This window comes from Semicossyphus pulcher, unplaced genomic scaffold (genome assembly GCF_022749685.1).
Source record: "Semicossyphus pulcher isolate SPU_LCO1_2020_fin unplaced genomic scaffold, fSemPul1.0.p SCAF_15, whole genome shotgun sequence".
Lineage (NCBI taxonomy): Eukaryota > Metazoa > Chordata > Actinopteri > Labriformes > Labridae > Semicossyphus > Semicossyphus pulcher.
The window spans coordinates 28,277,245-28,303,259 of record NW_027211659.1 but is presented as its reverse complement, the minus strand read 5'-3'; the positions used below and the strand labels follow the sequence as shown (position 1 = coordinate 28,303,259).

General features: G+C 45.8%; 1 protein-coding gene across 1 annotated transcript; it reads left to right on the top strand.

The window, feature by feature from the left end:
- Positions 1 to 1,479: 1,479 nt before the first annotated feature.
- Positions 1,480 to 3,239, top strand: c1ql2 (complement component 1, q subcomponent-like 2). The gene is made up of 2 exons (XM_069663272.1): positions 1,480 to 2,085; positions 3,060 to 3,239. Exons 1-2 carry the CDS (start codon positions 1,501 to 1,503, stop codon positions 3,237 to 3,239), a joined length of 765 nt encoding a protein of 254 aa, XP_069519373.1. The 5' UTR covers positions 1,480 to 1,500.
- The last annotated feature ends 22,776 nt before the right edge of the window (positions 3,240 to 26,015 follow it).

Here is a 26,015-nt window from a genome sequence, read left to right as displayed (position 1 = left end):
GGAGGGGCTTGATCAGGTGTGGCAGGTAATAGGGTTAGGGTTAGGTTAGGCAGTGATGCAGGTAGGGTGGAGACTTGTGATTTAAACTATATGGCCTAAGTGTCACACCTACTGATCAGCCTACAGGTCGGATATGTAAGAGCAAACATGCAGAGATGATCGTCACTGGAGTGTAAATGTATCTGACACTGTGATGCAGGATCCAAAAGCAAAGCCGCGATCTTGTCTCAGTAAGATTTTATTTATGGTTTAAAACTTATTTTATTTCTTTAGCTAAAAAAAAGTCCCTTTGACGGTTGGAACTGCGTCCATAAGACCTGAGAGAGACGGGGTGAACAAGGTCGCATGAATGATTGCAGCGTCTGAGCTTTTCTGTCTCGTCTCTGTCAGAGTCTGTCCACATGTTCTTTCGCCGCCGTAGACCAAACGTTGTTTATTTAGTGTCTTCTTCAATTTTGTCTCTTTCTCTGTCCTCCAGCTGCGTGCGTCTCTAACCTCTTCTAGTTTAGCTGTGCTGTTCTCTTTCTTTGCTCTGTTTCCACAGTGCGCCACAGCTGCATTTATTACCTCTGTCCTTACTCTTCCCATGACGGCCCTGAAGGTAACGTGAGCATCAGGGAGAGAAGCCTCCAGAGATGAGTGTCCAACAGATCCTGAGCACTGTGTTCAGTAAAGCAGCCATGACCCTGCTCAGCTCTAACATGTCACTAAACTTCATTTCTATCGTCTGAAATGCTCAAAAGGAGATTATTCATGTGTCCTCAGTGAGTTTGGTGTAAAGTTATTGTTCTAAGTACAGAAGAAGTGTTTGAGCTAAACAGAGACGATCTCTGTGTCATTCATGTTTCAGATGAAGCTTTCATGCTGGTTGTTCATTTGAGCAGCTGCTAATGAATTCCTCCTCTCCTCTCAGACACACGGTGCACGAGGATGACATTGTTAAAGAGGAGGGATATCAGAGGAAAGTCTCACACTCTGCCAGAAATTCAAAGTGTCAGTAATTCTTCCTGATCTGTTCCTTGGAGGCAGCGCGGAGGGATTTATAATTCATACATAAAGATTGCATGATTATTGTTCACTTTAATCCAAATTGCAACAGGCTTTGCCCTCAACTTGTTACGTCACAGCAGCTCTCCTGTTCCAGACGGACAAAAAGCCGCTGGGAGCCTCTTTGTGCTCGGAGTCCCGCCGCGTGCCGCCGTGCCAACACGAATATCTCCGCTGTCATCCGCGTGAAGCCGAGTGAGAGTGGCACCGAGTGACCGCTGCAGGGCGAGCCAAGCTGCAGGCTTCACGCGCATCTCTGTCCCCTCCATCCCTCCATCCCTCTCTCTCCGCTGGATTTAAGAGAATCCGCTGTGGTCAGATCCCTTTTTGCGGCGTCTTCACGCGCTCTCACCACCTTCCACCATTACGTCCCAAAGCAAAACGGACTTTTTAGCGCTCGCGTCCCGGACTCTCCACAGGAAGAGGATCGTCGCCGCGGTGGTTGGCATCGTCATGGTTCTGGCTCTCATCATCGCGATTCCCCTGCTGGTCCAAACTTCCAAGACGGACGCGCACTACGAGATGATGGGCACGTGCCGGATGATCTGTGACCCGTACAGCCCCAAACCCAGCGCCACGGCTCTGGAGGTCATGCAGGACCTGAGCGCCATCCCCTCTCCCAGCTTTGTGCAAGGGACTAAAGGGGAGACGGGTCGGCCGGGGAAACCCGGGCCAAGGGGGCCACCGGGCGTACCGGGGCCCCCCGGACCGAGAGGGCCACCGGGGGACAGAGGGGACACCGGGAAGGCGGGGTATCCTGCATTAGGGGGCACCGCGCGCTCAGAGACCGGCGGAGACCCGGGCTCCAGTCTCATCGGGGGGGCAAAGATCGCGTTCTATGTGGGGCTGAAGAACCCGCACGAGGGATACGAGGTGCTGAGGTTTGATGACGTGGTCACTAACCTGGGGAACCACTACGACCCCACGACCGGAAAGTTCACGTGCCAGGTGTCCGGGATTTACTACTTCACCTACCATGTCCTGATGCGCGGCGGGGACGGGACCAGCATGTGGGCTGACCTGTGCAAGAACGGACAGGTGGGTGTCTGCTGTGTGTGTGTGTGTGTGTGTGTGTGTGCGTGTGTGTGTGTGTGTGTGTGTGTGTGTGTGTGTGTGTGTGTGTGCACGCGCGCGCGCTGATTACACCTCACAACACATTTAACATCCAGAGAGCGCCAAACAAGAAACTATTCTGTCAGGAACAAACGTGTCTGAACAAAATAAAATTACAGGTTATTATAACTTATTTGCATTTTGTGTAAAACGAGATTAATAATAGATAAATGTCTGCGTCCTTCAAAATGACTGACAGGGTGCTTCTCCCCCCCTGACTGTGATACTGTACGTTAGCAGCCATGACGTCAGTTTGATTAAAAGATAAACAATAAAATACAATCTAGAACAAAGTCAACATCAATACTCCCATTCTGTCATTAAACTTTAAAACAAACAATATTTAAAATCTACATAATATATGTATTATGTATCTTTATTAAAAGAGCTGTGCACTATGTGCGACAGGTTTCCACTGTGCTTCACTGAAACAACGAGCCACATCATGAGACAATAATCCTGTGCGTTATTACGCATGAAGGCAGAAGTGGCTGTAGGACATCAGTAGGCCTACATTGGTCTTTTTAATTGAGGCCATTTGGCGCTTGAGTTGAAAATGTCAGGAAACATTTGAACACTGAAACACTGTTGGGATTGACTTAAAGGACCTCTGGGGTCTGCGGGGGCTGAGAATCAGTAGCATTAGGGTTAAACACATTACTTCCGGTTCTTTAATTTGTTTATTGATTTGTATGTAGCCGTGTAGTGGATGCCCGCTGCTTAAAAGTTTTTGCATGCCATGTTATTTTAGGCTCCGCGCGCACTGCTGCTCGCTGGCTCCAGCTGTGAAATCAACACGTGCGTCTTCCTGCAGGGGGAGGGGGGTGCGGGGTGCAGATGCTGTTGATGAAGCTGTTGAAACAAGCTGTCTTTGTACCTAAACGTCTCTTCACCTGCAGGTCCGAGCCAGCGCCATCGCGCAGGACGCAGACCAGAACTACGACTACGCCAGCAACAGCGTCGTGCTGCACCTGGACTCCGGGGACGAGATCTACGTCAAATTGGACGGCGGGAAGGCGCACGGCGGGAACAACAACAAGTACAGCACGTTTTCCGGTTTCCTTTTATACCCGGACTAGATGTTCATGGGATAATCACGTGACCTCTACAGTGCCAGACAGAGGAGGGAGGTCAGGAGGAAGATGCCAACCTTTCTCATTTTCCGTCTTAAACTCAACCTTTCATAGAGTATGGATTATTAATGGATGAATAAATTCCACTTGTTTCCTCTTTAGGTTCTCGTGCTCTGCTGATTGTTTTTAGCAACAACAAACGGGTCGTTCTGCCTGGAAATAAGTGAAATGATATTTAAAAGGTCCAGAATCATATTCCCACTCAGTGTTTTGGGAGTGTGTCTGGATGCGCCGCCTCGATGGATCCACAGTCTGTGCAGGTGTTGTTGCGTTTTCTCGTCGTGCGTCTCGTGGACTTGAGGCTGTGTGGGACTATGAACTGAACTGAAAGGCCTCGGTGCCCCCTCCTGTATACAGAGGACATTACTGTGTGGTGTGATGCTCTTTTTGCTCGTCTGATAAAGATATATAGTCTCTATACACATGTATGTATGCACTTATTTATTCCACAGAGAGTCAGTGAACCCGTATATAAGCTACAGTTAACTGCCCATCCAGTGTTGCAAAAATGTTTCTATGTCCTCCGTCTACGTGTTGATCAATCATTTCAATAAAAGGCTATGTTTTGTACGAGGCTGTGGGCTGTCAGGTGCAGTCAGAGTGAGCTGGTGTTTCCTGTGAGCAGGACGAGGAGAGACGTGGAGGAGCAGAACAGCTCGCTGAGTCTTTAACCTCCAACAACGACTTTTAGAATCAGCCTCATGTTCTCATAGATTTTGGGTAACATTTTTTGCTACATTATGCACTATTAAATATTAGTTTTAATATAGTATTTTTACTGCCCTGTATTTCTGAGGCAGCAATAGTTACTAGTGTTGCATAAATTCATATTTTTATCACCAATAAGAGATGAACATGAGGTCACATGGTAATCATGTGCGAAAGACTTCCTGAACAGGAATGAAACAACACGAACAATTAATTCAAACTCGGCATGAGAACATTTGAACAGATGAAGCCGATCGCGAGGTGAGCAGAGAAGGGCGAGGAACTCGTGTTTGTTAAACATGCTGCAGAAATGCAGGAACACCAGGAGATGTCCTGATATATCTTCATCAGAATATTTCACAGTGTCACGGCACAATTCTTACTTATATTGTTCAGGCCTAAAAGTCACTCTACGTTGTTGCTGCACTGTGAGGAACTGAAGCTCAGCTGATCTGATCACCAGACAATTAAAGCATAAAGTATGAAGCAACTGGACATTGTTGCCGCCTGGCTCAGGGCCGCTAACAGAAATAACTAATGTGATATGTGAGTATGAGAGTAATCAGTCATGTCAGTGTGTGTGGATGAGTGGATGGTGTGTGATTCATGTGACGGATGCAGCAAACCAAAGGAATAAGGCTGAGGAGGACGCAGCAGGTCCAGCTGAGTGACAGACTGAGGCTGTGTTCCAAATGGCATACTACACTAGCAGCACGTCCTGATGTGGCCTAAATGTAGTCTGTAGTATGCAAACAAAAGCTAAATGTGCAGTACGCCAAAAATACCCGGAAGTTGTACTGATTAGGAAAAAATCTCCAGTATGCATCAGACCAGTCTGCCTCGCCTACTGTATCCCACAATGCAAAGCGCTGGAGCGTCACAACGGCAGCTGAAATGGCAGACGGCAGCAGAAGAGCAGAAGGGGGCGCTATAGCTAAAGGAGCAGCGCTTTGCTTTTGTTCAGCTTTTGTTTACTTCCACTTTCCAAAACCGGAAACTGCTGCTGGCGTAGCATACGGCAAAATACACCTCCACAGCTCCGTACTACAGACTACCGCCGAACGCAGCATGTAGTATGTAGTATCCGATTTCAAACACAGCCTGAGACTCCAACAAAGGCAGGCCTTTATGCTTTTCCAGAGGCCCAGCTCAGGTGGGCAGGTATCAGCAAATGACCCTCCCAGCTCCACCCAGTACCTGAAACAGGCAGGCAGAGTGGGAGGGGTCGTCACAACATGCATTGATTGGGCCACAAAAGGTTTCTCTGTGGCCACCAAATATTTCTTGTAGGTTACTAAAGGTGCCACCAGGTTTGATCCCCGTACTACAAACCTTTGCCAACACAACGTCATAGGTCCACAAAAGGTCGTGTTCATCCATGCTAGGGTTAGCAAAGGCTGGTCCAGCTTTTAAACTGCTGTGAAAGAGCTGGAGCAGGTGTTCTCAGTCCTCCAGGTCATGGTAATTCAGAGGTTTCATCTAAAAGGCCACTGGACTGCAGGCAGAAGACGTTTCAACTCTCAGTTTAGAACTGAAGACGCCTTTCAGGTGAGAGGTGAAACGTCTTTGAGTGTGCATCGATTGGACTCTGTGTCCTCTTAAAAAAAAGCCTCCTGCTGCTACAGCTGACGTTCAACCCAACCCGCCCTGACATGATGATGATCGTCAGATCAGAGGACTCCATTAAAAAACATTCACATTTGTTTTCCACAGACATAGACCTTATCATGTGCTGTTCAACACAACGCAGCCCTGACTGACTGAGGCACAATGCAGAGAGACTGAGCGACATAAGGCTACACCTCCGGCTATGTTTACAAAGAACTTCAGCTTCTATTCACATCCATAATTAGGAGGTTCCTGGTTTGAGTCCCGGCTCAGACGTAGTGGGCCTTCCTGTGTGGAGTCTGCATGTTCTCCCCGTGCATGCGTGGGTTCCCTCCGGGTACTCCGGCTTCCTCCCACAGTCCAAACACATGCTCGTTAGGTTCATTAGATCTGTGGGTGTGAATGTGAGCGTGAAAGGTTGTCTGTCTCTGTGAGTCAGCCCTGTGATCGACAGGTGACCTGTCCAGGTGTTACCCCGCCTCTCGCCCAGTGACAGCTGGGATCGGCTCCACGCTGTCACAGTTATGGAGGGCTCTTTTAAGTTGCATTTGTTTTATTCCATCAACATGTTTTCATTGGAGACACCATAAATCTAAAGAGGCCGAAGTGACAGCGACCTGCTGGTGAGCATCGGGAGCATCATGATACAGCCTGCATTAATGTCTGCATTAAATCATCATGAGTCCGGCTTTAGTTCAGCTTTAACTAAGTCTATTATTTGTAACCTTTTTATAAAGTTAAAGACCAGACTAGGCTACATACTTGTGTAACAAAACTTCCCCTCCAGTAATAATCTCAGTTCTTCATAATATTCTGACCCTGCTGATGGACGGATGTTAAAGTCTGCCAATCAAACTACCTGTAAAAACATACACAATCACCCGAAGCAACCGGACGAGACTTTACTGCACAGAGAGCTTTAAATTCATGCTGGTAACAGTTCTGTAGCTTTGAGTGTTGGTTTGATATACCTGTACTTGTCCATTATTGTCATGCTAACTACAGACTATGTTCCGTGTGTGTGTGTTACAGATAAATGTCCCTGCGTCTGACACACACACTCTGCAGTGCTCATCCCTCCGCTGATGGATGTTTGGTGCTTTATGAGAGCCTCATTAATAAAGTCAACAGCTCAGCGCCACACTTCATTCAGGACGAGCGTCCTCGTTAAACCCCCCCGGTGACTCCTGCAGCATGTTAAGGACGCACTTAAGATCTTTAAGTCATGGAGCGTCACATCCCGCAGGTAAACGTGTGATTCAGCCTGCAGCTGCACCTGGATCTGCATGTTTGTGCAGCTTTCAGGGTTAATCCTGTTAAACACGTTAACATCGTCCTCCTCGCTCATCAGAGCCGACAGGAAGAATGTCTCTCTCTCTGAGTCACGCAGGTTCGTCCTCCTGTCGCCGCGCTTTCTCACAAAGAGGATTTAAACGAGTCTGACAATGTAAATCCTTATTAAAGAAGTTTTAGAAATACACCCAACAAACGTGTGCCGTCAGCGCCTCAGGAGGCGACGATGAATCTACACTGTGATCAGAAGAGGAGAGACTCATCTACACATGCTCATACCTGTGAAACAAAAGTTGTTGTCGTATTTAAGCTGAAATCATCTTTTCCTGAACCAAACTGTGACCGTGTCACAAAACAGTCCTGTTTAGTTCGGGAAAGGTTCATCAGTGTGCTTACAGTAATAATCCAGAGACACCCCCCCCCAGCTGAGTACGTTTTTGTTGTTAGACTTGATTTAGTTCATCTAACTGTTAATATATTTAAGCTCTATTTAGCTGTACATGTTTCAAGTTATGTTCGATGTTAGGAGGAGAAAATGGAGCGCTGCAGAAATCAACCACGTCCGGAGGTCAGATGCATCTGTGCAGCATGTGTGAAGCTTGATAAAAAAAGTCCTCAGGTGATGTCACTTGAGTCAGCGTCAGTCGGTGTTAAAGAAAGTTTAAACATAAACATTTCTTCTGTAACATCTGGAGCTGCTGCCCGTCTCTGCACTCACCATGATCTGCACAGCACTTTAAGCACACAGATATTTCAGCACCATGGACAGAGCCTGTGATTCCCTCCCCTGCCTGAAGGGGGCTAAGAGATTCCGACAGCACAGGGACATGAAGTTACATAACAGGGTCAGCAGAAGGTGGTCTATTCTCCCACAGGCCGTGTGGTTTACATCTGTAGGAGGTCACGTTTCAGGTTTATTACATGAATCTAAATGATTTCAAACAGTAAACTTGATTCATTAAACAACAGGAGGAACACTCCCTGCCCTCTGTTCTCCTGCACACAGAGGCAGAGGTCAGAACAAGCCGGACGCTGTCACCCAGAAATGTCAATTCTTGTTTTGAACAAAATCTGCTGACTAATGTGTTTGTGTGTTCTGTAAAGAGTCACAGAATCACATCATGTGTTAGGCAGAGCTGTCCTGCAGGCTGTGATGTGCACGCACAGAGGCAGCTACACGGAGGTGTGTTCAGTCGCACGCCACTTCACTGTTTCACAACATCAAGCTCACTGTGGCCTCGGGTAAACTTTTAGACTGTGCTGGCTGCTCCAAACGCCATGACAACCCGCCATTAGTCTGCAGACAAAACATACTGACATGCTCTGTTTTCTTTTCATCCAAACTTTGAGGTAGAGATGACTAAAGTAAAATTCCATGCTACGTAGGAACCCGTCTAACTCCATCATGATCTGCTCAGTTTCAATCGCCATCATTTAAAGTTGTAATCTCTTTGGCGGCACCTTTGGTGACAAAAAGGTAACTGCAGGAGCACACGTCCCAGATATCCAGACAGTGCTGCATGTGTGACGTCCACGGTCGGCTCCGGTTGTAACTCTTGATTTTCCTGGCTGACGGTCGCTTTCCTTTTCAGACTGTTTGCTTCATCTGAGCGTCGAGTTTGTTTCTTCTTCTTTGGATTTTCACTTCTTGTTGAAGTTGTATCTGTAGTCGTCCATCTTTTCTTTGTTTGTTCAGCCATAGTAGATTACTGTTTACTCGCAACACTTGCAGAGAGCGGAAAAGCAGCCGCTTAGCTCCGCCTACCCTCTCTGACAGACCAACCACTGCTGGCTGATGGAAAACGTGTCACTAACTGGGCGCCGCCACAGACACCCAGCCCATAATAATACTATATACTGCAGATGCAAAGGCTTTCATCAGTGGGCCATAGGCTCAGTCACCATGTGTGACCTTATTCAGAGAGAGAGAGAGACTTACAGACATTTATTTACATGGAAATCTTTGAGTTTATCACTTTAAAGACCAAAGAGACTAAAACAAAGACAAAACTAAACTGTGACTGTCTGTGTGCCGTCAGTTTCTCTCTGTAAGCGACTCTATAACACAGAACAAAGTTATTTCACACGAGGGAGGAGGAGGGGAGGAGCTTAGTCCGTAAAACATGACGCACAATCTTAAGTGCACCAATCAGGATTTAGCGACGTTTCAATATAAAAACTCACACAGATACATAAAGAGACATGTCTAACTTTGATTGTTGTGTTTGATTGTTTCATGTTAAAGAGACGTTCTGTAGATTTGAAATCAGAGAGTCAGTCCGCTCTTTTCTTTCTTTATTGATTTATTTAAAACGTTAGAAACACCGACCACAGATGTAAATATCTGGAGCGGGAAAAACAAGCAGGACTGTGTTTAATTTGATAAATGTTCCCCTTTAAAAGACACTCGACACTTCACAGGACACACTCTGAATCAAAGGTAAAGCCTCTGAGCCGCTGAGGCACAAATCTCCTCCTGTCTGCAGCTGTCAGACTCCATCAGACGAGCTCGTTTACTGTCGCAGCTCCTCCGGCCCACAATCCTCTCTGCTAAATGAAAGGCAACAGGTTTTTATGGTGCGACACAAAAAGTGCGCACAGCGGCTCAGATAAAACATCTATTTGTTGCTCTGCTGTCGCTCTCTTTAGCCGGCTGTCAGAGCGGCCGCGGGCAGGCAGGTGCAGGTTTATGTGCCTGATTGACACCTGATGCCAGCGTCCCAATAAAACAAGACGCTCTCTGTCACCTCAGAAACAAACACAGCAGCTGGATGCTGCTGGTTAGCATCGCACGCTAACTTTTTGTGACAGGAGGCAACAGTTTGAAATGGGTTTGTCTCTCTGGGAGCAAACAGAGCAACTATCCGGCAGCAATTTAGGGACACATTTCATTACAAAGGAAGCCGGCACACTCAGGGACAAAGGCCTGGATGCTGCAGGAACTCTGTGCAGTTAGTTTTAAAGTTGTCTCTGTGAATTTCTTCAAACAGGGAAACAGGAAAAGGAGGCCACGCTAATCAGCAGCAGCACGACCTCGCCTGTTCGCTCAGTGCCACTAAGATGACTAACCACAATGTTTCCCTCCCGCCCCATCTGCAGCGACGCACGTGTCACTTCCTATCCGCCTGCGTCAGGAGGGCGGGGGTGACAACAAGCTTCGCCCATCTGCAGCCTGATGAGCCGTCGTGATGAGAAACCATCAAACCCGCAGGGAGACTAATGGAGGTAATGACTGTGAGGGAGGAGACAAGAGAGGTGGCTGGTTTAAGGCTCACAGGAGTGAAGAACAACTTTGTTCAGACTCATGTTGTGAGTTTTCTTACAGAATTTGACCGAATGCTCCAAATCAATGACAAAATCAGTTGCCAACAAACTTAATTGTCAATAATTAGTTGCTTACATCATCACGCGTGTTTTTAATGCTGTGCGGACGTAACATCGTTGTCCAGAGCTGAGTTGCTGAGGGGCGAGCCGTCTCACATCCTCACTATCTCTGCTGAGAGGTGTGCGTGCAAAACGACCGGGAAGCGACAGGTAAACAAAACATAACAAAATTGTTAAATTGTTAGTAAAACTTGTAAAGTCTGGGAGGATTTCAGCCTCAATGCTGCAAAGAAAACGATCGCCTGGAGGATTTGTAAAGTGGACCTTGCTTATCACGGGACCACGCTGGTAATGCGCTAGCATTCGAACAGAACCTTAACCTACAGAGGTTTATATTTATAGCTCCACCAGTTAGAACTGAAGAAGCCTTTCGGATGAGAACTTCAAGCAGGTCCAGTTGCCTTTTTGATTAAGCTTAGAACATTTGAAGAGAAGGCCCGATGGACTTGTGGATGATGCAGACTCGCACTGATAAGATAATTAGCTTCTGAGCTAGCTAACGTTAGCTATCTATAGATGGAGTTGTATTGGTAATGCTATAGTTACAGTCACACCGTGTGATATTTTCAGCCCCTCACCTTCACCTCTCTTTCTCTCCTTCTCATCTCTTGTTCTTCCTCCTTTTATTCATCTTCTGTATCAGCAGTACCCAAACCAGCAGCAAAGTTTATTCAGACACATTTTTGAATGAAGAACTCATCATTGTCTTTGTTAGTTAGCACAAGCTTTTTAGCAACATTTAAAGCTGAGAGCTAAGTAAGAGACATGAAGTCATTGTGCGATTCATTATCTGATAAGTCGATTAATCCTGTCAATAATCGATGACCAGTCGGCTGTCGTCTGTAGTCGTTAGTTGCAGCCCCAGTCCTTAAAACCTTTGTCCTGATCCTGAACTCCAAAAATGAACAAGTGTCCGTGTTGATCCAGCAGTTCGGATCACATCAGTCCCTTCTCTCCTCTCGGTGACACATTCTTATCCCAGCTGGCAAACCCGGTAAATAAAACCAGAGGGAATGTCTTTACGTTGGGGTGAGTCAAGTTTTGTATCACCATGTCCGACCTTGTCTCCTTCCATTTGTGCGTCATCTTAAAACGGGACAGAATCGTCTCCAGCTGCTGTCAAAGAGCTGATAAATAATGGAAAGAGGAAGAATGGGCTCGAGGGAATCAGGACGGGTGTGTAGAGCTCCTCGGACCCATTTTAAATGTAAAAATGTCTGAGTGGTGATTGAAAGAGCAGGTGTGTGCGTACGTGCACGTGTGTGACAGAGAGGGAAGAGGGATTTATGGGACGATCTGTGGACTTCTGTCTGTTGGATTAATGAGACAGCCGACGCTCATCCTGTGGATCTCTAACAGCTTCATGTGCATGTGTTCATCAGGCTGATGCTCAAACACACACGTTGTTTTCTTTATCATTAGTGCTGCGTGTGATTGGCGTGTCTGAGGGCGGCCGACGCTGGCCCTGTGGCAGAGTCGGGGGGGGACGAGGCAGGAGGGGGGGACGAGGCGTGGGGGGAGGGGCAACATGGAGAGGTCTGTGGTGTCGTGTCATTGTCAGTTTCTTCAGGGCTAATTCATTAAAATTCATGTGTATCAGCCTGATGGATCTACTTCCTCTGTGTCATAGAGCTCCAGAGTTGTTCAAAAGCACATCAAAGACTGCGACTGCACAGAAAGAAGTGTGGTCCTATAGAAGTCTATGAGAACATGCTCCTCCTCCTCTCCTGATTTACTCCCTCAGTAAACATGTTCCTAATGAGTTTATGGTCTCAGTCTCTAGTTTCAAGTCTTCTTCAACACAGCATGATGTTCATTTAGTCACTGATGCTCCATTGAGGGTCACACAGACCAGGAAGAGGGGAGGGGTTAGGGCGGGGCTACCTGTGAGTGACAAGTCACCACGACAACCTGCAAAATGTCTTGTTCAGTGTTCAGGTTGACAGGATGAACAGACCCTCTGATTTGTCAGGGATGGTCCCGACATTAACAACAAATCAACAAGAAAACCAAACAAATATATATATACTGTATATATATTATTGTTTTTCAGCATTTGCATGGATGTTTAGCAACACTGATTTGTCTGTATTTGTGTTATTCAATCATGAGCTTCTGTGTGTTCAGTGGACAGAACACACCGTCTGCTCCGTCCCCGCTCCGTCTCTCCAACATGTTCCTCCGTGCACGGATGTAACGCTCCCGGACTTGTTCCCATTTAGTTTTGCAGGTTTCCACGACGACTTCTAAAACAGAACTTATCTGTCTGCAGCTGTTTGACAGCATGTTTGTCTCTGTGCAGCGGCAACGACACATCGTACACATGTGGATCATTGAGGACTTGGTCTATCAGCTCGTCTTCAGAACCGTCACCCTGCTGCTGTATCGACCCTGTCACACCCCCTCTGCCTCTACACTGCCCCTACTGTGCAGACTGCACGTCCACTGTTTATTTTTGATGATGTGCACAGCCGACGCTCCAAACAGACGCAGGGAACGCGGGGCATCATGCGCATGCAAGCGCGTAGTTTAAAGCAAGTACGTCTCTGGCTTAAGGGTCCGGTTTGAGGATTTGTAAATTCACTTTAGATCAGAAAAAACTGAACAAATTTTAATCCTGGTTTTTACTAGCCAAGATTAGCATCCTAACTAATATCACAGCTACGCAGATGTAAACCTAGCTAGTGTTGTCTCCAGATAAGGTCACCTGTGGTTCAAAAAGCAAGATGGCGACGGGCAAAATGACAAACCCGAGGCTTCAAACAGTGGTTCACAAATCTCTGGGCATCAGCATGGTGGCTACGTCCACTTCTTATATACAGTTTATGGTCTCACTGACTGAATACAAACTAACTAACTACAAAGCCCTTCAGAGCAGACGATGATCATTCTCTGTGGGTTAGTTCTGCAAGTCAGTCATTGTTAGTATAAAGATAATAACAGATCGTCCTTAATCCCTCGGTAAACACGCACAGCTTGTTTCCCTCTCTGAGTGTTGCGTGTGATTGGCGTGTCTGTGGGCGTGCATGTGGCCCTCCCTGTGGCAGAGTCAGGGGAGCCTGGTGGAGGTCACCGCAGAGAGACGCTCCCGGGCGGTATCAGGGGAGTCCACATGGAGGGGTCTGCGGTGCCGTGTCACTGTCAGAGTTTCCCAAGGCTCCTCTCTTTAACATTAAAATTCATGAGCAGTGATTAGCATATTAAATATGATCTCTGTGAAATGCCACGGCTCTTTACTCCAGGTTATGACGCCACATTTCCCTCACCTGCAGCACGAAAAGACAAGCGCTGAGGACTCTGCTGTGTCTCTGACGTCTTCCTGAAAACAAGCTGTGGATGTTTCGTGCGATGGCTCTCAGTCAGCCTGTTGTTGTTGTTGTTCGAGTGGCGTGTCGCTGTTAAAGGCATTTTGTCCCTGAAGAGCTGCAGCTGAGCCCACACGGTCCGTCTGTAGGCCTCAGGACGGGTTTATATTTAAACACCTCAGAAATCCTGTCCCCACTGACAGCAGTGTCACCCTCACTCTTACCCTCACGTACCCCGTCTTTCATGTGTTTATAATATTACATTAGTTTTATTATGTAGCCAATTTCAGTATTTGTTAATGCTTTTGTTTTGAAGGAACTCAGCAGCTGGAGCGACAGGTGTATGTAGATATAAAGGAAGGGACAGGAAGGCACAGAGGGGGGGTAAGGTGATATTTTACCTGGGCTACAAAGACAGAAGATGTAAAAGGTTCTGACTTGTTTGGGCATTGGACTTTTCATTACACATATCAGGATCAATTGACTTAATTTTGTTGGACAAACAACATCCTCAGATAGTCACCCTTCTAGATACGTCAGAAAAGCAAAAGCTGCTGAGTCCCAGTTCATAACATCTCCTGTCCTCTCTCACAGCTGGTTAACCTCACCTCCTCCTCCTGAGCTGTGTCTGATGAACTCTCCTGCTGCTTCCAGCTCCTCGAGGCTGACCAGTGCCCAGTGTGAGGAGCTGTTAGATCGGATCAGTACCAGGACTTCTCTGATGGACACCAACTACCGGCGTTCTGTCTCAGCTGTGGAGCGCCTGTCCATCTGCCTCCGCTGAGTGGCAGTTTCACTGTATATAGCAAGTCACACGTGGGCTGAGATCTGTCTCACTACAGCGCTATGAAGCCACAACAAACAGATGTTACTGAGATTTAATGACAATAAACAGGCTGAGAGGATGCTGAGAGAACTACATCAGGAGGCAGGTTTGTTAACAGGCTGAGTTCATGCTTTGTCGGGTCAGTCTGCAAGACGACAAGAACACTGCTTTAAAATGACTGTTTTTTGAATGGGGTTTGGTCCGAGGCTGTGTCGCTTATCCGCTTAGCGACACAGCCTGACGCAAATTTCTTGTAAATACGACAGTAATGTGAATTTGCATGATTCACGTGATTCATATCGCTCTGTGTGAATTTGCATCTTGAGCGGTCTTTGCATTTACGTTGTATAAAATCTTTCTGACTGGAACTAAACTTTTAGATGAGACTTCGAACATGAGAATAGTTTCTGAATTTTTGTCAGTGTCAAACAACGCAATGAAGCTGACTATAAACTCCAAGTTATTTCTGTCATCCATACATACACACATTTCTGACAGTAACTTCACAGAGTGTTTTTTTGTGTTAAACCAAATTATAACAAAAAATGGCCTCCCCTTTAAAACCCCTCTGATCTAAAGAAACACAATAAACTGTATGAAATGTGCACAAAGACACGGTGGCTGCTTAAACATCTCGACCAGCAGCTTAAATGTCAGAGTGAATTTGTATTTTAAGTCGTGTGTGATGCCATACTGTTTGACCTTTCTCTGCTTGTGCCCTCTTCTCAGCGGCTCATCCTCACACACACAGAAATGAGACAGACCTGTCCTGACACTCGCCCATGTTTACCCCTCAAAATAACAGAAATGGTGCCCCCCCTCTCCCTCCCCGTGTAATCAGCTGTCCCCCTCCCTGTTGGCTTGCTGGTCACATTTGACCGATTAAACTTGGTTTTCTCTGGCAGCCCTGCATGCCAACACATCCTGAGGAGGGGGTCAGCATGCTGATGAACCCTCCCGCTGCCAGCCTGCATCCTTAATCAGAGGCAGCAATTAGCAGCCGTGATGAGTTCAGGGGCAAACCTGAGCCTGATGCCTTCAGGTCCTTTTGCAGGTTGTTAAACTTTATTCATTTCAAACGTCACTCTTCCTAATCATCGTCACAGTGGAAATGCTAACATGATTATGCTAACGTATTCACAAGCACATTATGATGTTTAACAAATACTTTAAAGAATAAAGCTGATGTCCTGTCGCCGTAAGGTTTTTTATGAAGCCACAAGTGACCACAAGTTGACGGGTGGCAGGTGGAGCTCGAGTGGAGCAAAGGGGAACAGTCAGTGTCCAAGGCTAATTAATTAGCTGGCTAATTAGAGGGCTAATGACCTTGTTTCCCTCAGACTTAAATTCTGTTTGTGGTGGTAGCTGATTTGAGCTCCTACTTATCGGATTTAAAACATTTAAGAGAGCTTGTGGATCCTTGCTTGCAGATGTGAATAGGGTAAAGCAGACATCAACAGCACAAACACGGCCCAGAGGTTACGTTCAGTGACTGAGTTAGCTGAGGGGACACCTAGCAGACAGCTAGCAGCTCCCAGCTGTCACTCAAAGAGGCCACGCCCCTAATGCTGCATCACTTTAAGCCTTAATATAATGTAAACAGGTGAGCTGTATAAAGATTCTCCCCGTACAGTTGTCATGAAGAGAGAAATGAGCTATAGAGACCCAAACTGTTTTTTGTACCAGGCTGTAAACATGTTTATTTCTGCTGTAAAGTTTAACATGGGGCTCTATGGGGACTGACTCACTGCTGGAGACAGCCTCAAGTGGACACCAGAGGAACTGCAGCTTTTGACACTGTTTTTTTGTTTGCGTTTCTTATGTCAGACGCAGAATCCGACTTCTTGCTAATAAAAGAAACAAAAATCATTACCCATAATGCTTTGTGAGCTAACTTTGTCTTCATCTCATCACTAGAGCAAATAACAGAATCTGTTCTCCTCCAGGGAGCGCTCAATGAATCATGTTTATTCACAGTATTTTTTCAGCTTCACTCCTCTTGTGATTGTTGGCTGCCTCTTCAAGGGAAAATGGCTTCTTTAACAAAACATTAGAGAAAGAAACATTTAGTTTTGTGCTCAGGGACAGTAGGCCTTTGTTAATGTAGGGCCCTGGGTGAAAACACTAGCTTGTCCTGTAAAACAAGCATGCTGCAGCAGCACAGAGCACACACAGGTAAAGATGGATGCTCCAGCTGAGCGATATTTACTCTTGACAAATGTAGATTTGAGTGAAACAGGATGAATAAAGGAAAGAATAAAGAGCCGTTCCCTCTCGACCTCGTCCTCCTGAGAACATATTTAGATTGGCCCTCTGCTCCCGCTCCGCAGGAGAAAATCATTTACTCCACAACAAAATGCTCGGCTCATCTAAAAATAAACACAGCTACTCAAGACGATCGCACTGTCAATATTAGCTAACAGGCTCTGTCACTTCACGTGGAATAAGAGCCCGGGCGCCGTCTCTCCGTCTAAACAAAGCGAGGACTTAAGCCTCTCAGCATGTTTGCCTCATTACGCTGAGTAAAGATGGAATTACAGGATTATTAGACGCGTCGCTTCATGTTTTTCATCTGATCAGATCCGCTTGAGAGGAACAATAATTCTTCTCCTTCAGTCCATCCTCGTTCCTAATCTCTCATCCCTCAGGCTGCTTCTGCATTCCTGTTTGACTCCAGGGTCTCACACGCTGAGGTCAAAGGTCAGCCGACCTCTCATTTTTCCTCCCTCATGCTTGCTAACGAGCCTCTCTGCATTGCTCTTTGACTCTGACCCTCCTGCCTGAGCTGCAAATATTCACATTTAACTTCCTCTGCCATGTGAGGCTGACGGTGAATATAAAGAATTAAAGTATTGCACAACAAAGGTTTTTTCAAAATAAAAGCATGATAAAAGGACAAAATCACTGAAGACAACTTCAGAGATTTCACTCTGCAGGTAACTGCAGCAGCACCTGAGCCTTTGTCTGACACTCCTGATGACCCTGATGTACAGCAGTTTGAATGTGCAGCAAAATGCAGACAGTATCTGGTAACCTAACACACCTCCACCTGTGTGGAGAACTGAAGCTGCCAGAATAAAAGATACAGCAGCAGAATATTAAATAAATACAAATTTAATACACATATTTACAATTTAATAAATTAATTGAAAAATTGGTTATTAATGGTTAATAAATTAATTAAAAATGTAACACGATTGGAAATCAAATTGGAAAGTAAATAAATAGAGACACAGATTTCAAATTGTAAATATTAAACATGTTCAGTATTTACGATCTGATATCCTGTTGTGTGGGGGAACCCTGACGACAGCCGAGCACGCTCTTGTCACGTGGAACCAAGCGATAGCCATCAGGAAGCACAACAACCGCAGCCATGGCGACTAAAGCAAACGTGCAGCATAAAGCAACATGTCCGGCCCGTGTTCACGCCGTCTCCACCTCTTCATCCACAGTTTGTTCTTTTTTCTTCATCAGCTATCATCACCAACTCTTCCTGCCCGTTGTCCGCCATGTTTGTTCACTCTGAAGTCTCGTTTGAGCGCCCGAGATTTAGTGAGATTTCCAGCTGAGAGAGTCGGACTCTGGTTGTTGGTGAATGACTCTGTGTGTGGTGTGCTGTTTGTGTCAGATCGTTGCTCTGCACACACTACAGGAACAAAGCTGTTCAGTCTGTCAGTGTCTGTCATCATGTGTGGCTCTCTCACATTTCACACAGCTGTCAGTGTGGGCCAGCCTCTAAGATATCTACCTGATGGTTCACACCTGTAAAGGGATGTTTTTATTAAAGCACATTGCTTGACACCTCTAGGGGGCGACACGATGTCAAAAGGTTTTTATTTCATAATACGCTGCATGCATTCATTTCATATCTACTGATAATACTCAGCTGATGCATACAGTTAGGAAAAGATTAATGAATGTGGGCGGGGCTTATCGCAACAAAGCTTAACCCTTTTCACACTCCTGACATCAACAATCCAAATAAATCAGCAGGATTTCTTTGGAAGCTGATTTTTTTCCATCCACATGCACCCAGGCTGCTCTGATCCTGCTCACTGCTGCTTGAGGTCACATTTTCTTTCCTTCACAGCCGTGGACAATAACACGAAACATCCAGGCGAGCGACGCTCTATTCTTACATACAGGCAGTGGATGCTGAGGCAGCTTTGACCAACATTGCGTGTCATAACAACTCAGTGAAGTCGGACTGTTTGTGTCACCTCAGAGCAGCTGAAGTGGCAGAGATCGGCCGCGACAGCTGAGAAGCAGCTCCGACCGTTCAGCTGAGCGTGTGCGACAGGAAAAGAGCAGGACGGAGTCGACCTCCAACACGTGAACCTCTGCAGCCCTCAGGCAGGACGCCAGCCACAGGCCTGGAACGGGAAGGCAGCATCTTTACATCATTGATGTAAGTCTGAGGCTACATTCATGTTTCCTGGAAGCTGAACTAAATAACGTTTTGACTGGCCTCACACGGCTTCATGAGTGTTCCTGTCTGCTTTTCATATTAAGTGATTTAATTGAATAAAGTAAGTTAGTTAAGACTTGTCACCGCAGGGAAATTCCTCCTCACAGCTCATCACAGGGAAAGAGGTTAGATGAGTAATAAGTGTCAGAGAAACACAACCCCAAAGTCTTTAAACTGAATGTTTCTAAAAGCCTAAAAGGATTGCACGACTTGTGCATCTGTTAAATCCTGAGCAAAACAAACAGGAGAAGAGAAACGGAACATCAGGCTGCGACTATCTGCCTCATTCTGGTCTCACCCTCAGTTATGTTTGCTGTTCAGAGACCGAAGCTGTCCCCCAGGTTGTCTTTGGCCTCCCTTGTTTCCTCGTTCCAGGTGGAGTCCATCTCGAGGCCCTAGTCCATTCTGAGGACGTCCGAGTTATCGGAGCTGTCAGCAGCTGGTTTACATGTACACTCGTTCAGACTGAAATCAGTTTTCATGTCTCCTGTTTTCATATGTGTGATCCATTACCATCTGGTGTTTACATGCAGCGGCGCATTTAATCGGACAACTGTGTGACATGCGCACATTGAGCATTCGGATCGGCGCGTGTGTGTAACTACACAGCTGCACGTAAAAGCTTTGAAAATAGTGACATAAGAAGGTCCACATTCAACATGTACAAGAAGTCCTCTCTATGAGTCTGTGTGTGTGTGTGTGTGTGTGTGTGTATGTGTGTGTGTGTGTGTAAAAAGCTTGTGTGGAGACGCTGCTCGCGGCGCAGCTCGAGGGGAGGATGTTCAGATGTTAATCAGTCGTGGGTGAAGATCTTGGACGGATAAAATAAGAAACATGACTGAATAACTGAACGCTGAACATGTTCAACGTTTCTGACTTTTCTTCCGTCCAGCCATCCAATAATACGAAGGTCTCTAAATGACAGGTTGTCCAGTTTAACTTGGATGCCGCCATCTTGTAAAACGTACATCACTACGCATTTATGTCAAGACGGAGGGCATGCGCAGAAGAGCGCAGTCATTGTACAATGACTCATGTTAAACCACCGCTCTGTTGGTGTTTGTATGGAGCATTTTAAACCGATTATAATTTGAATATTTGGCTCCATGCAAACGCAGCTTTTGTTACTTTCAGTACCACATTATGACAGTTTGTGTTTTTGTTCAGGTCCTCGTCGGAGGTCGTTTCCGGCCAAAAGATGCGACATATCTTCTGAAGACATCTGTTGTGTTGATCTTTTTCATGTCACTCAAACCCTCGCAGTGTTCTGAACCACAGAGAACTGATCTCACATTCCTGTCGTACAGTCGGATCCTGTTTTTAAAGCTGTTCTGTTTTGACTTCCAGATGGTTTGAAGGCTTGTTAACGTGCTGCGAGCTCTCCGAGCCTGAAGATGATGCTGCATACATCGTCGTTTTGTCTGCACGGAATATTTTGAAAATGAATAATAGAATCAGGCGTTACACTGGTGGGAGAAGAAAAGGTCTGGAGCTTTACGCAGACGGGGATAAGCGTGTCATTTTATCTGGACAGGCCGCTCTCGCTGAGACTGTGTTCACAATAAAACAGAAGCCTCTCCAAGCTCATCTTCTTAAAGTGGATAGACCTGAACTCCGTCAGCGTAAGAGCTGCGCACTAGAATATCATGAGTGCATCATCCTTCGTGAATCTGACCCAGAGACGGAGCAGGAGGACTCCCGCAGCTGCAATCCATTCTTAGTGAATTCGCTCCTCAGTTTTAGGAGTTCTGAAATGCTAGTGTGGATGCTAGCTATCAACTTAGCAAAAGTTATGCATTATAATCCAAAAAGGTGGTGTGGTGGACAAAGCCTGTCTGAAAGGGAGAATCTGGGACAGGACTTTAGTTAAGTCGTCTGTAAAAGAGCCACAGTGTAGTTAGGAGGACGTGACGACGTCTGTGTGACTCATAGTTTTCATGTTCATACAGGCTTCTCAGTCTGCAGAATGTAGGCAGGTAATCAGTGATTGTTTGCAGGCTGTTGGATAATTGATTTTTTTTTTGCCTGTAGTGAATCCTGTGTTGGGTTTCCATGTGAGCCATCGTACTGCAGCCAAGAACAGGTGAACTATATTTATCCCCATAGAAAGGCTGCGGCCCTGAGACGTCCACAAACCCTGCACTTCATCTCCTCTTAGACCGTGTAGAGTAAATAAGGAATTCTGATTGAGCCGGCAGATAAAGAGATATTTCCCTTCTCTTCATCCTCCTCTCTTCCTCGCTGACCTCCCGATGCTCGTCACATCTGCAGGCCGAGGGAGACACTGAAGCTGAGTTATGTCCCTGTTTTTCCGCTTCCTCCGGGTTGATTTAAACCTCCTCCTCCTGTGAATCAGCCGTAATGCACGGCCACTGTTTCTCAGATGTGTCACATCTCTATTCATGGCAGAGATGGGTAATGAGACGGCAGCAGAGACCTGAGAATCTATCACGGAGTATGGCTTCCCTGAGGGGAGGAGATTGGAGTGGACGGCGGACAGACAGCGTGCCGCTCGTATCAGGAGCTCTCCATTATTCTCCAGGAGTGGGAGGCTCACGGCTAACCGCTGCCACGCGCCGACGCCGGCTAATCACCATGCTAAACGTCTGCTATAAGGTGCTGTCACTACCAGAGACACTTTAATGTCAGCACACAGACTGGCAGACAAACCTGTCGTCCACCATTCAGACAGGCAGGAGACAGAGACGATGTGTTCTGACATTCGCTGGTGGTGATGAACATTTGTAAAGACGCTGCTAGCCTTTGAGCTCATAGACTATACTCACATCTCTCTGTCAGGGTGGACTGTCACTTCGTCACCACCTTGGTCCATAAACATCAAAGCGACAGTCAAAGGATTGCTGGGATGTTCATGATGTTCATGATCTCTTGTGTTTCATCACCAAGGATAATTTGTGTGTATTCACAAACACAGGCTCTGTGGATGTTTAATTTTGGCTCATGTAAATAGTGAAGTTAATTAACGTGAACATGGTCAACAGCCAATAGGAGCGCTCTCTGCAGCACCAAACAGGAAGCAGCAAACCAGGTAAACATGGAGGAGACTGCGGGAGGGCTGCTGTGTCTCTGTCCTCACTTAAGGTGATGGACCCAGCTGGTGTTTAAAGGCTGCTGTCACACCTGAAGTCCGTTTGTTTGATCCGAATCAAAGATTCGTTTCAAAGTAGCATTTTGCCTCAGTTTGGTTTGTGTTCACACCTTCACACCAGGAAACTGCTCTGTTTCTGGTGTGCTTCCTGTATCAGGTCCTTCTTTAAGTCCGTTTATGTTCTCAGCTGAATCGAACCGGACCGTGGTTCATTTGGAAACAGACCGAGTCCCGTCTTTTCTGGCGGACCATGGTCCGGTAGTTTGGTCCGCATCAGAGTTGGAATGCGTGTTCTCACCTGTCCAAACGAACTGGACTGTCAGAGTAAAGTCAGACCTAAGCTGTCAGGTGTGAAAGCACCTTTAGGCACCATGTTTGCCTAATGAAACACTCACCGACCTAGTTGTAATGTGGTAAGCATTTGCTTTAGTTTTTCTTTAAGTTTCTGATCCTCACATCAGAATTTCTTCAAACATCGCACATAAGTTTGAACTTTTTTACAGTACATACAAACTCCACTGAGATCTTGTGCTCAGTGAAAGTTCAAACTCACCTTTAGAGCTCAGAAACTCTAAATGTTGCTGCACAGAACTGAACAGGAAGTGAACCTGCTTAACCTGCACTCGACACAACTTAAACGTACAGTTGGAGCCTCATTTGCTCGGCAGTGAAAACACGTTACCACCCTCCTCACCCCTCCCCTCAGTGCTGTGTGGCTGCCCTTTAACACCATCATTGACATGCATTGTATACAAATGAGAGTGCGCCCCCCCCACAGGGCCGCTCTCAAAGGTTAGCAGCCGCACGGCGCATGGCAGATGAGAGCCTCTAATGAGCAGCGGGAACAGGTTTGATTAGTCGGCTGCTTCAGACCCCTGCTCTGTGCAGACCCCGGGTTCACGTACAGCAGCAGACTCAGGTCACACTGCAGAGGAAGCAGGGAGTTCTGGGTAAAATTGGGCACCTGTTGGAGTTCTTCTAATTGGCTTTAAAATGACTGAAGATGGTTTGAAGCTGAGTGCTGACACGGAGCTTTTTAATGCACCTGAACTGTTTGCAGCCTGTAAACTGTTAGTTTGAATTTAAACTAGTGTGGAAACTTGGCCTGCAGCTGTGAGCTCAGAGGACTGTCCCTCTTACAGTGTGGAAGATGTTTCACGAGCTTTTAGTGGTAACATGGAAGCAACATGCACGCTACAAAGAAGAAGAGGATGGTGTATTTTATTGCTTTGATTCGTGGAGTTTGTCAGCTTAGCATCTCTTGTTCCCACATTTCCTCTTTCAGACTTGAGATGATGTTAATTTTCCAGGGAACATATTTTGGCCTTTAATCCGACACTAAATGAATGCGGAGTATTGACTCACGTACATCGCAGCCTTTTCAGATTTTTAAACGAATGTTACTCAAACAGGAGGAAAGGTTTGTTAGGGACTATTTTCAGCAGCGATTGAACACACACACTGTGGAAGTGGTTTCAAAATAACCTACAGTGTGTGTTCATAAAGGAGCTGCTGAGTGGATCACTGATTGATGGTCTAAATAATGTGATGTGACAACCGAACAGTACAAACAGCAGAAAAAGCTCTGAGACGTGCACACAGAAATATGTAAATGAGGAGCATAAATACAGAGGTAAAATAAACTGAATTACTTTGGTTCATTTAACAGACTTCATGTGTTTATCATGTGTGGAAGCTGGCATCTTCCATCAGCCACATCCACAGAAACAGTCAATAATAATATATATTATGATATCAAAATATTAACGATCAAATAACTAATAAAAGTTTAGCTCAACAATATTTCAAGTAAAGTTTTGTCCTGTATTTGTTCTCGTCTCTGCCGCTCAGCTACAGTTTCAGCACTAACACAGTCTGACGTCTTGTTTTTGTGTTTTAAATTCTCTCACAATAAAACGAGCTTTAATAAAGTGATTAAATTTGACCATGAAGTGTTTGTAAGTGAGAATGAGATTTAAAACATGAAACTGTTTGTGTCCCTGAGGGGCTCGTCGGCGCTCTCTGCTGCTGCTGTCCCCCACAGTGATCTCAGCCCGAGCTGAAGGATAATGCTGTTAATTGACTCTTATGCAACGAATTTGTATTTAAATTTCCTGTACTGTAGGACTGTGTGTGTGTGTGTGTGTGTGTGTGTGTGTGTGTGTGTGTGTGTGTGTGTATGTGTGTGTGTGTGTGTGTGTGTGTGTGTGTGTGTGTGTATGTGTGTGTGTGTGTGTGTGTGTCCGGTCTTCTCCAGCTGTGTCTCACCATGTGACCCGCAGAGACCTCGCCTGGCCACCACGTCCTCTTCTTCCTCTCCACCCTCATCACAGCACATTTACAGTCAGTCAAATATCCTGCTGTTTTAAAAGATGATCTACCTTACACTGCAGCCCTGCTTCAGTCTCTACTTTACATTCAGTTTGTTGTTCAATCTGTTTTACAGAAATGTCCATTCAGTCATTTCATGAGGCTGTACTTTGAGCTCTTGTCGTCCTTTTGAACGTTTCTGTTATTTTTAGTCTTTCGTCCGTCAGTAACTCTTTCTGCCTTTCTGTTTTAAGTTTTGTCTCAAACCCAAAGTGAGATCGCCGTGCTGATACCGGAGTTTGAAACAGATTTATACCTGAGTCACCTTTCCAGACATGTACAGGACAAATCTACGACCTTTGTCAGAACAGACTTTCTGCAGATCGTTTGTAATGTGAGTGTTTAACAGATCCAGTCTTAAACTCTCTAACAGCTCATCAGATATTATCACTGACAATATCAAACATGTGTGGTTTACATTAGAACTTTCTGGGTGACACCACAGCAGCCAATGAGCGAGTCTACTGAGGCTAACGTTAGCTAAGACACTACTGTTTAAAGATATTAAAACTGACAGTTTAAGTCTCACCTCTCAAACCATTTTCAGAGAGAGACTTAAGCTGCGTCCCAATTCAGGGGCTGCATCCTTCAAAGGACGTATGTCCAGACCGATTGCGTCGCAGCTGTGCATTGAAGGCGGTCCCGTTTCGAAGGCTCCTTTAGATGCGGCCAATAAATGTGTCCATCCATGGGATGCCTCCGTCATGGCCCAACGTATCCTGACATTCATTGCATGCAAATTCAAACGAGAGTGTGGACTCACAACCGGCTGAGGAATACTTTAAATGTCAGTTTTTGGTTTTAACTCAATAGAATAGCTAGAGATATGTTAACTCTTGGTTCTTTAGTTGGAAGCTCAAGAACAAGTCGGAGAAATCTCTAGGTCTCAGGTGATCACTTTATTCTGGTCACAGGTAAAGTACAACAGCGCAGGATCTCAGTCAGAGTGAGCCCCGATGTTCAGGTGTAGTTCACAGTTATCTTCTTGGGCTGGGCCTGCCCCGTACACAGGTTGGACTTTGAGCAACCGAGTCTGGTTGGCCAGTTAATTCTGACGTGAACAGGCCAACCACTGTTCACATGGATTTACTGAAATGTGATATGAAATCTGTGTGGATGCTGTCATTAAGGCGTGTATCTATTTTGCCACTGTCATGCAAAACGGGGCTGAACTAGGTCACACAGAAGCTGCTGAGTACAGATAAGATTTATTCATTTTATTCGTTACTATGAAGATAATAAGTACGAACTGTCCATGAGAACTGGATAAGACAGAAACTGGGAGTACAGCTGTTCCTGTTTCCACAGCAACGAAGATAATATATGAGGTTATACAAAGGCAGTCACACACACTCCAAGGTCACAGAAGATTAGACGGATGAAGATCAGACAAAGTAAATAATATAACAAATAATGAAATAATATAACAAATCCCACTTTTGACATAATTTTATTATGTCAATCAAATACAGGCGGGAACGATTCGATATTGTATCCCAACTCTGTGCAGCAGCCAGCTCAACAGGCCCACACACTGTGAGTGACCGTCCGCCATGAGTTACAACACAACCAGGTGGGAGATTCTCAGATATCCCCCTGTTGGTATAAATCTATCATATCAACACACAATAAGTATCATGATCGTGTA

Bases quoted from the DNA above. Each gene is read 5' to 3' on its own strand.
- c1ql2 (XM_069663272.1), top strand. From the start codon at position 1,501: ATGGTTCTGGCTCTCATCATCGCGATTCCCCTGCTGGTCCAAACTTCC. The intron at 2,086-3,059 runs GTGGGTGTCTGC...CTTCACCTGCAG, and splicing joins ACCTGTGCAAGAACGGACAG to GTCCGAGCCAGCGCCATCGC.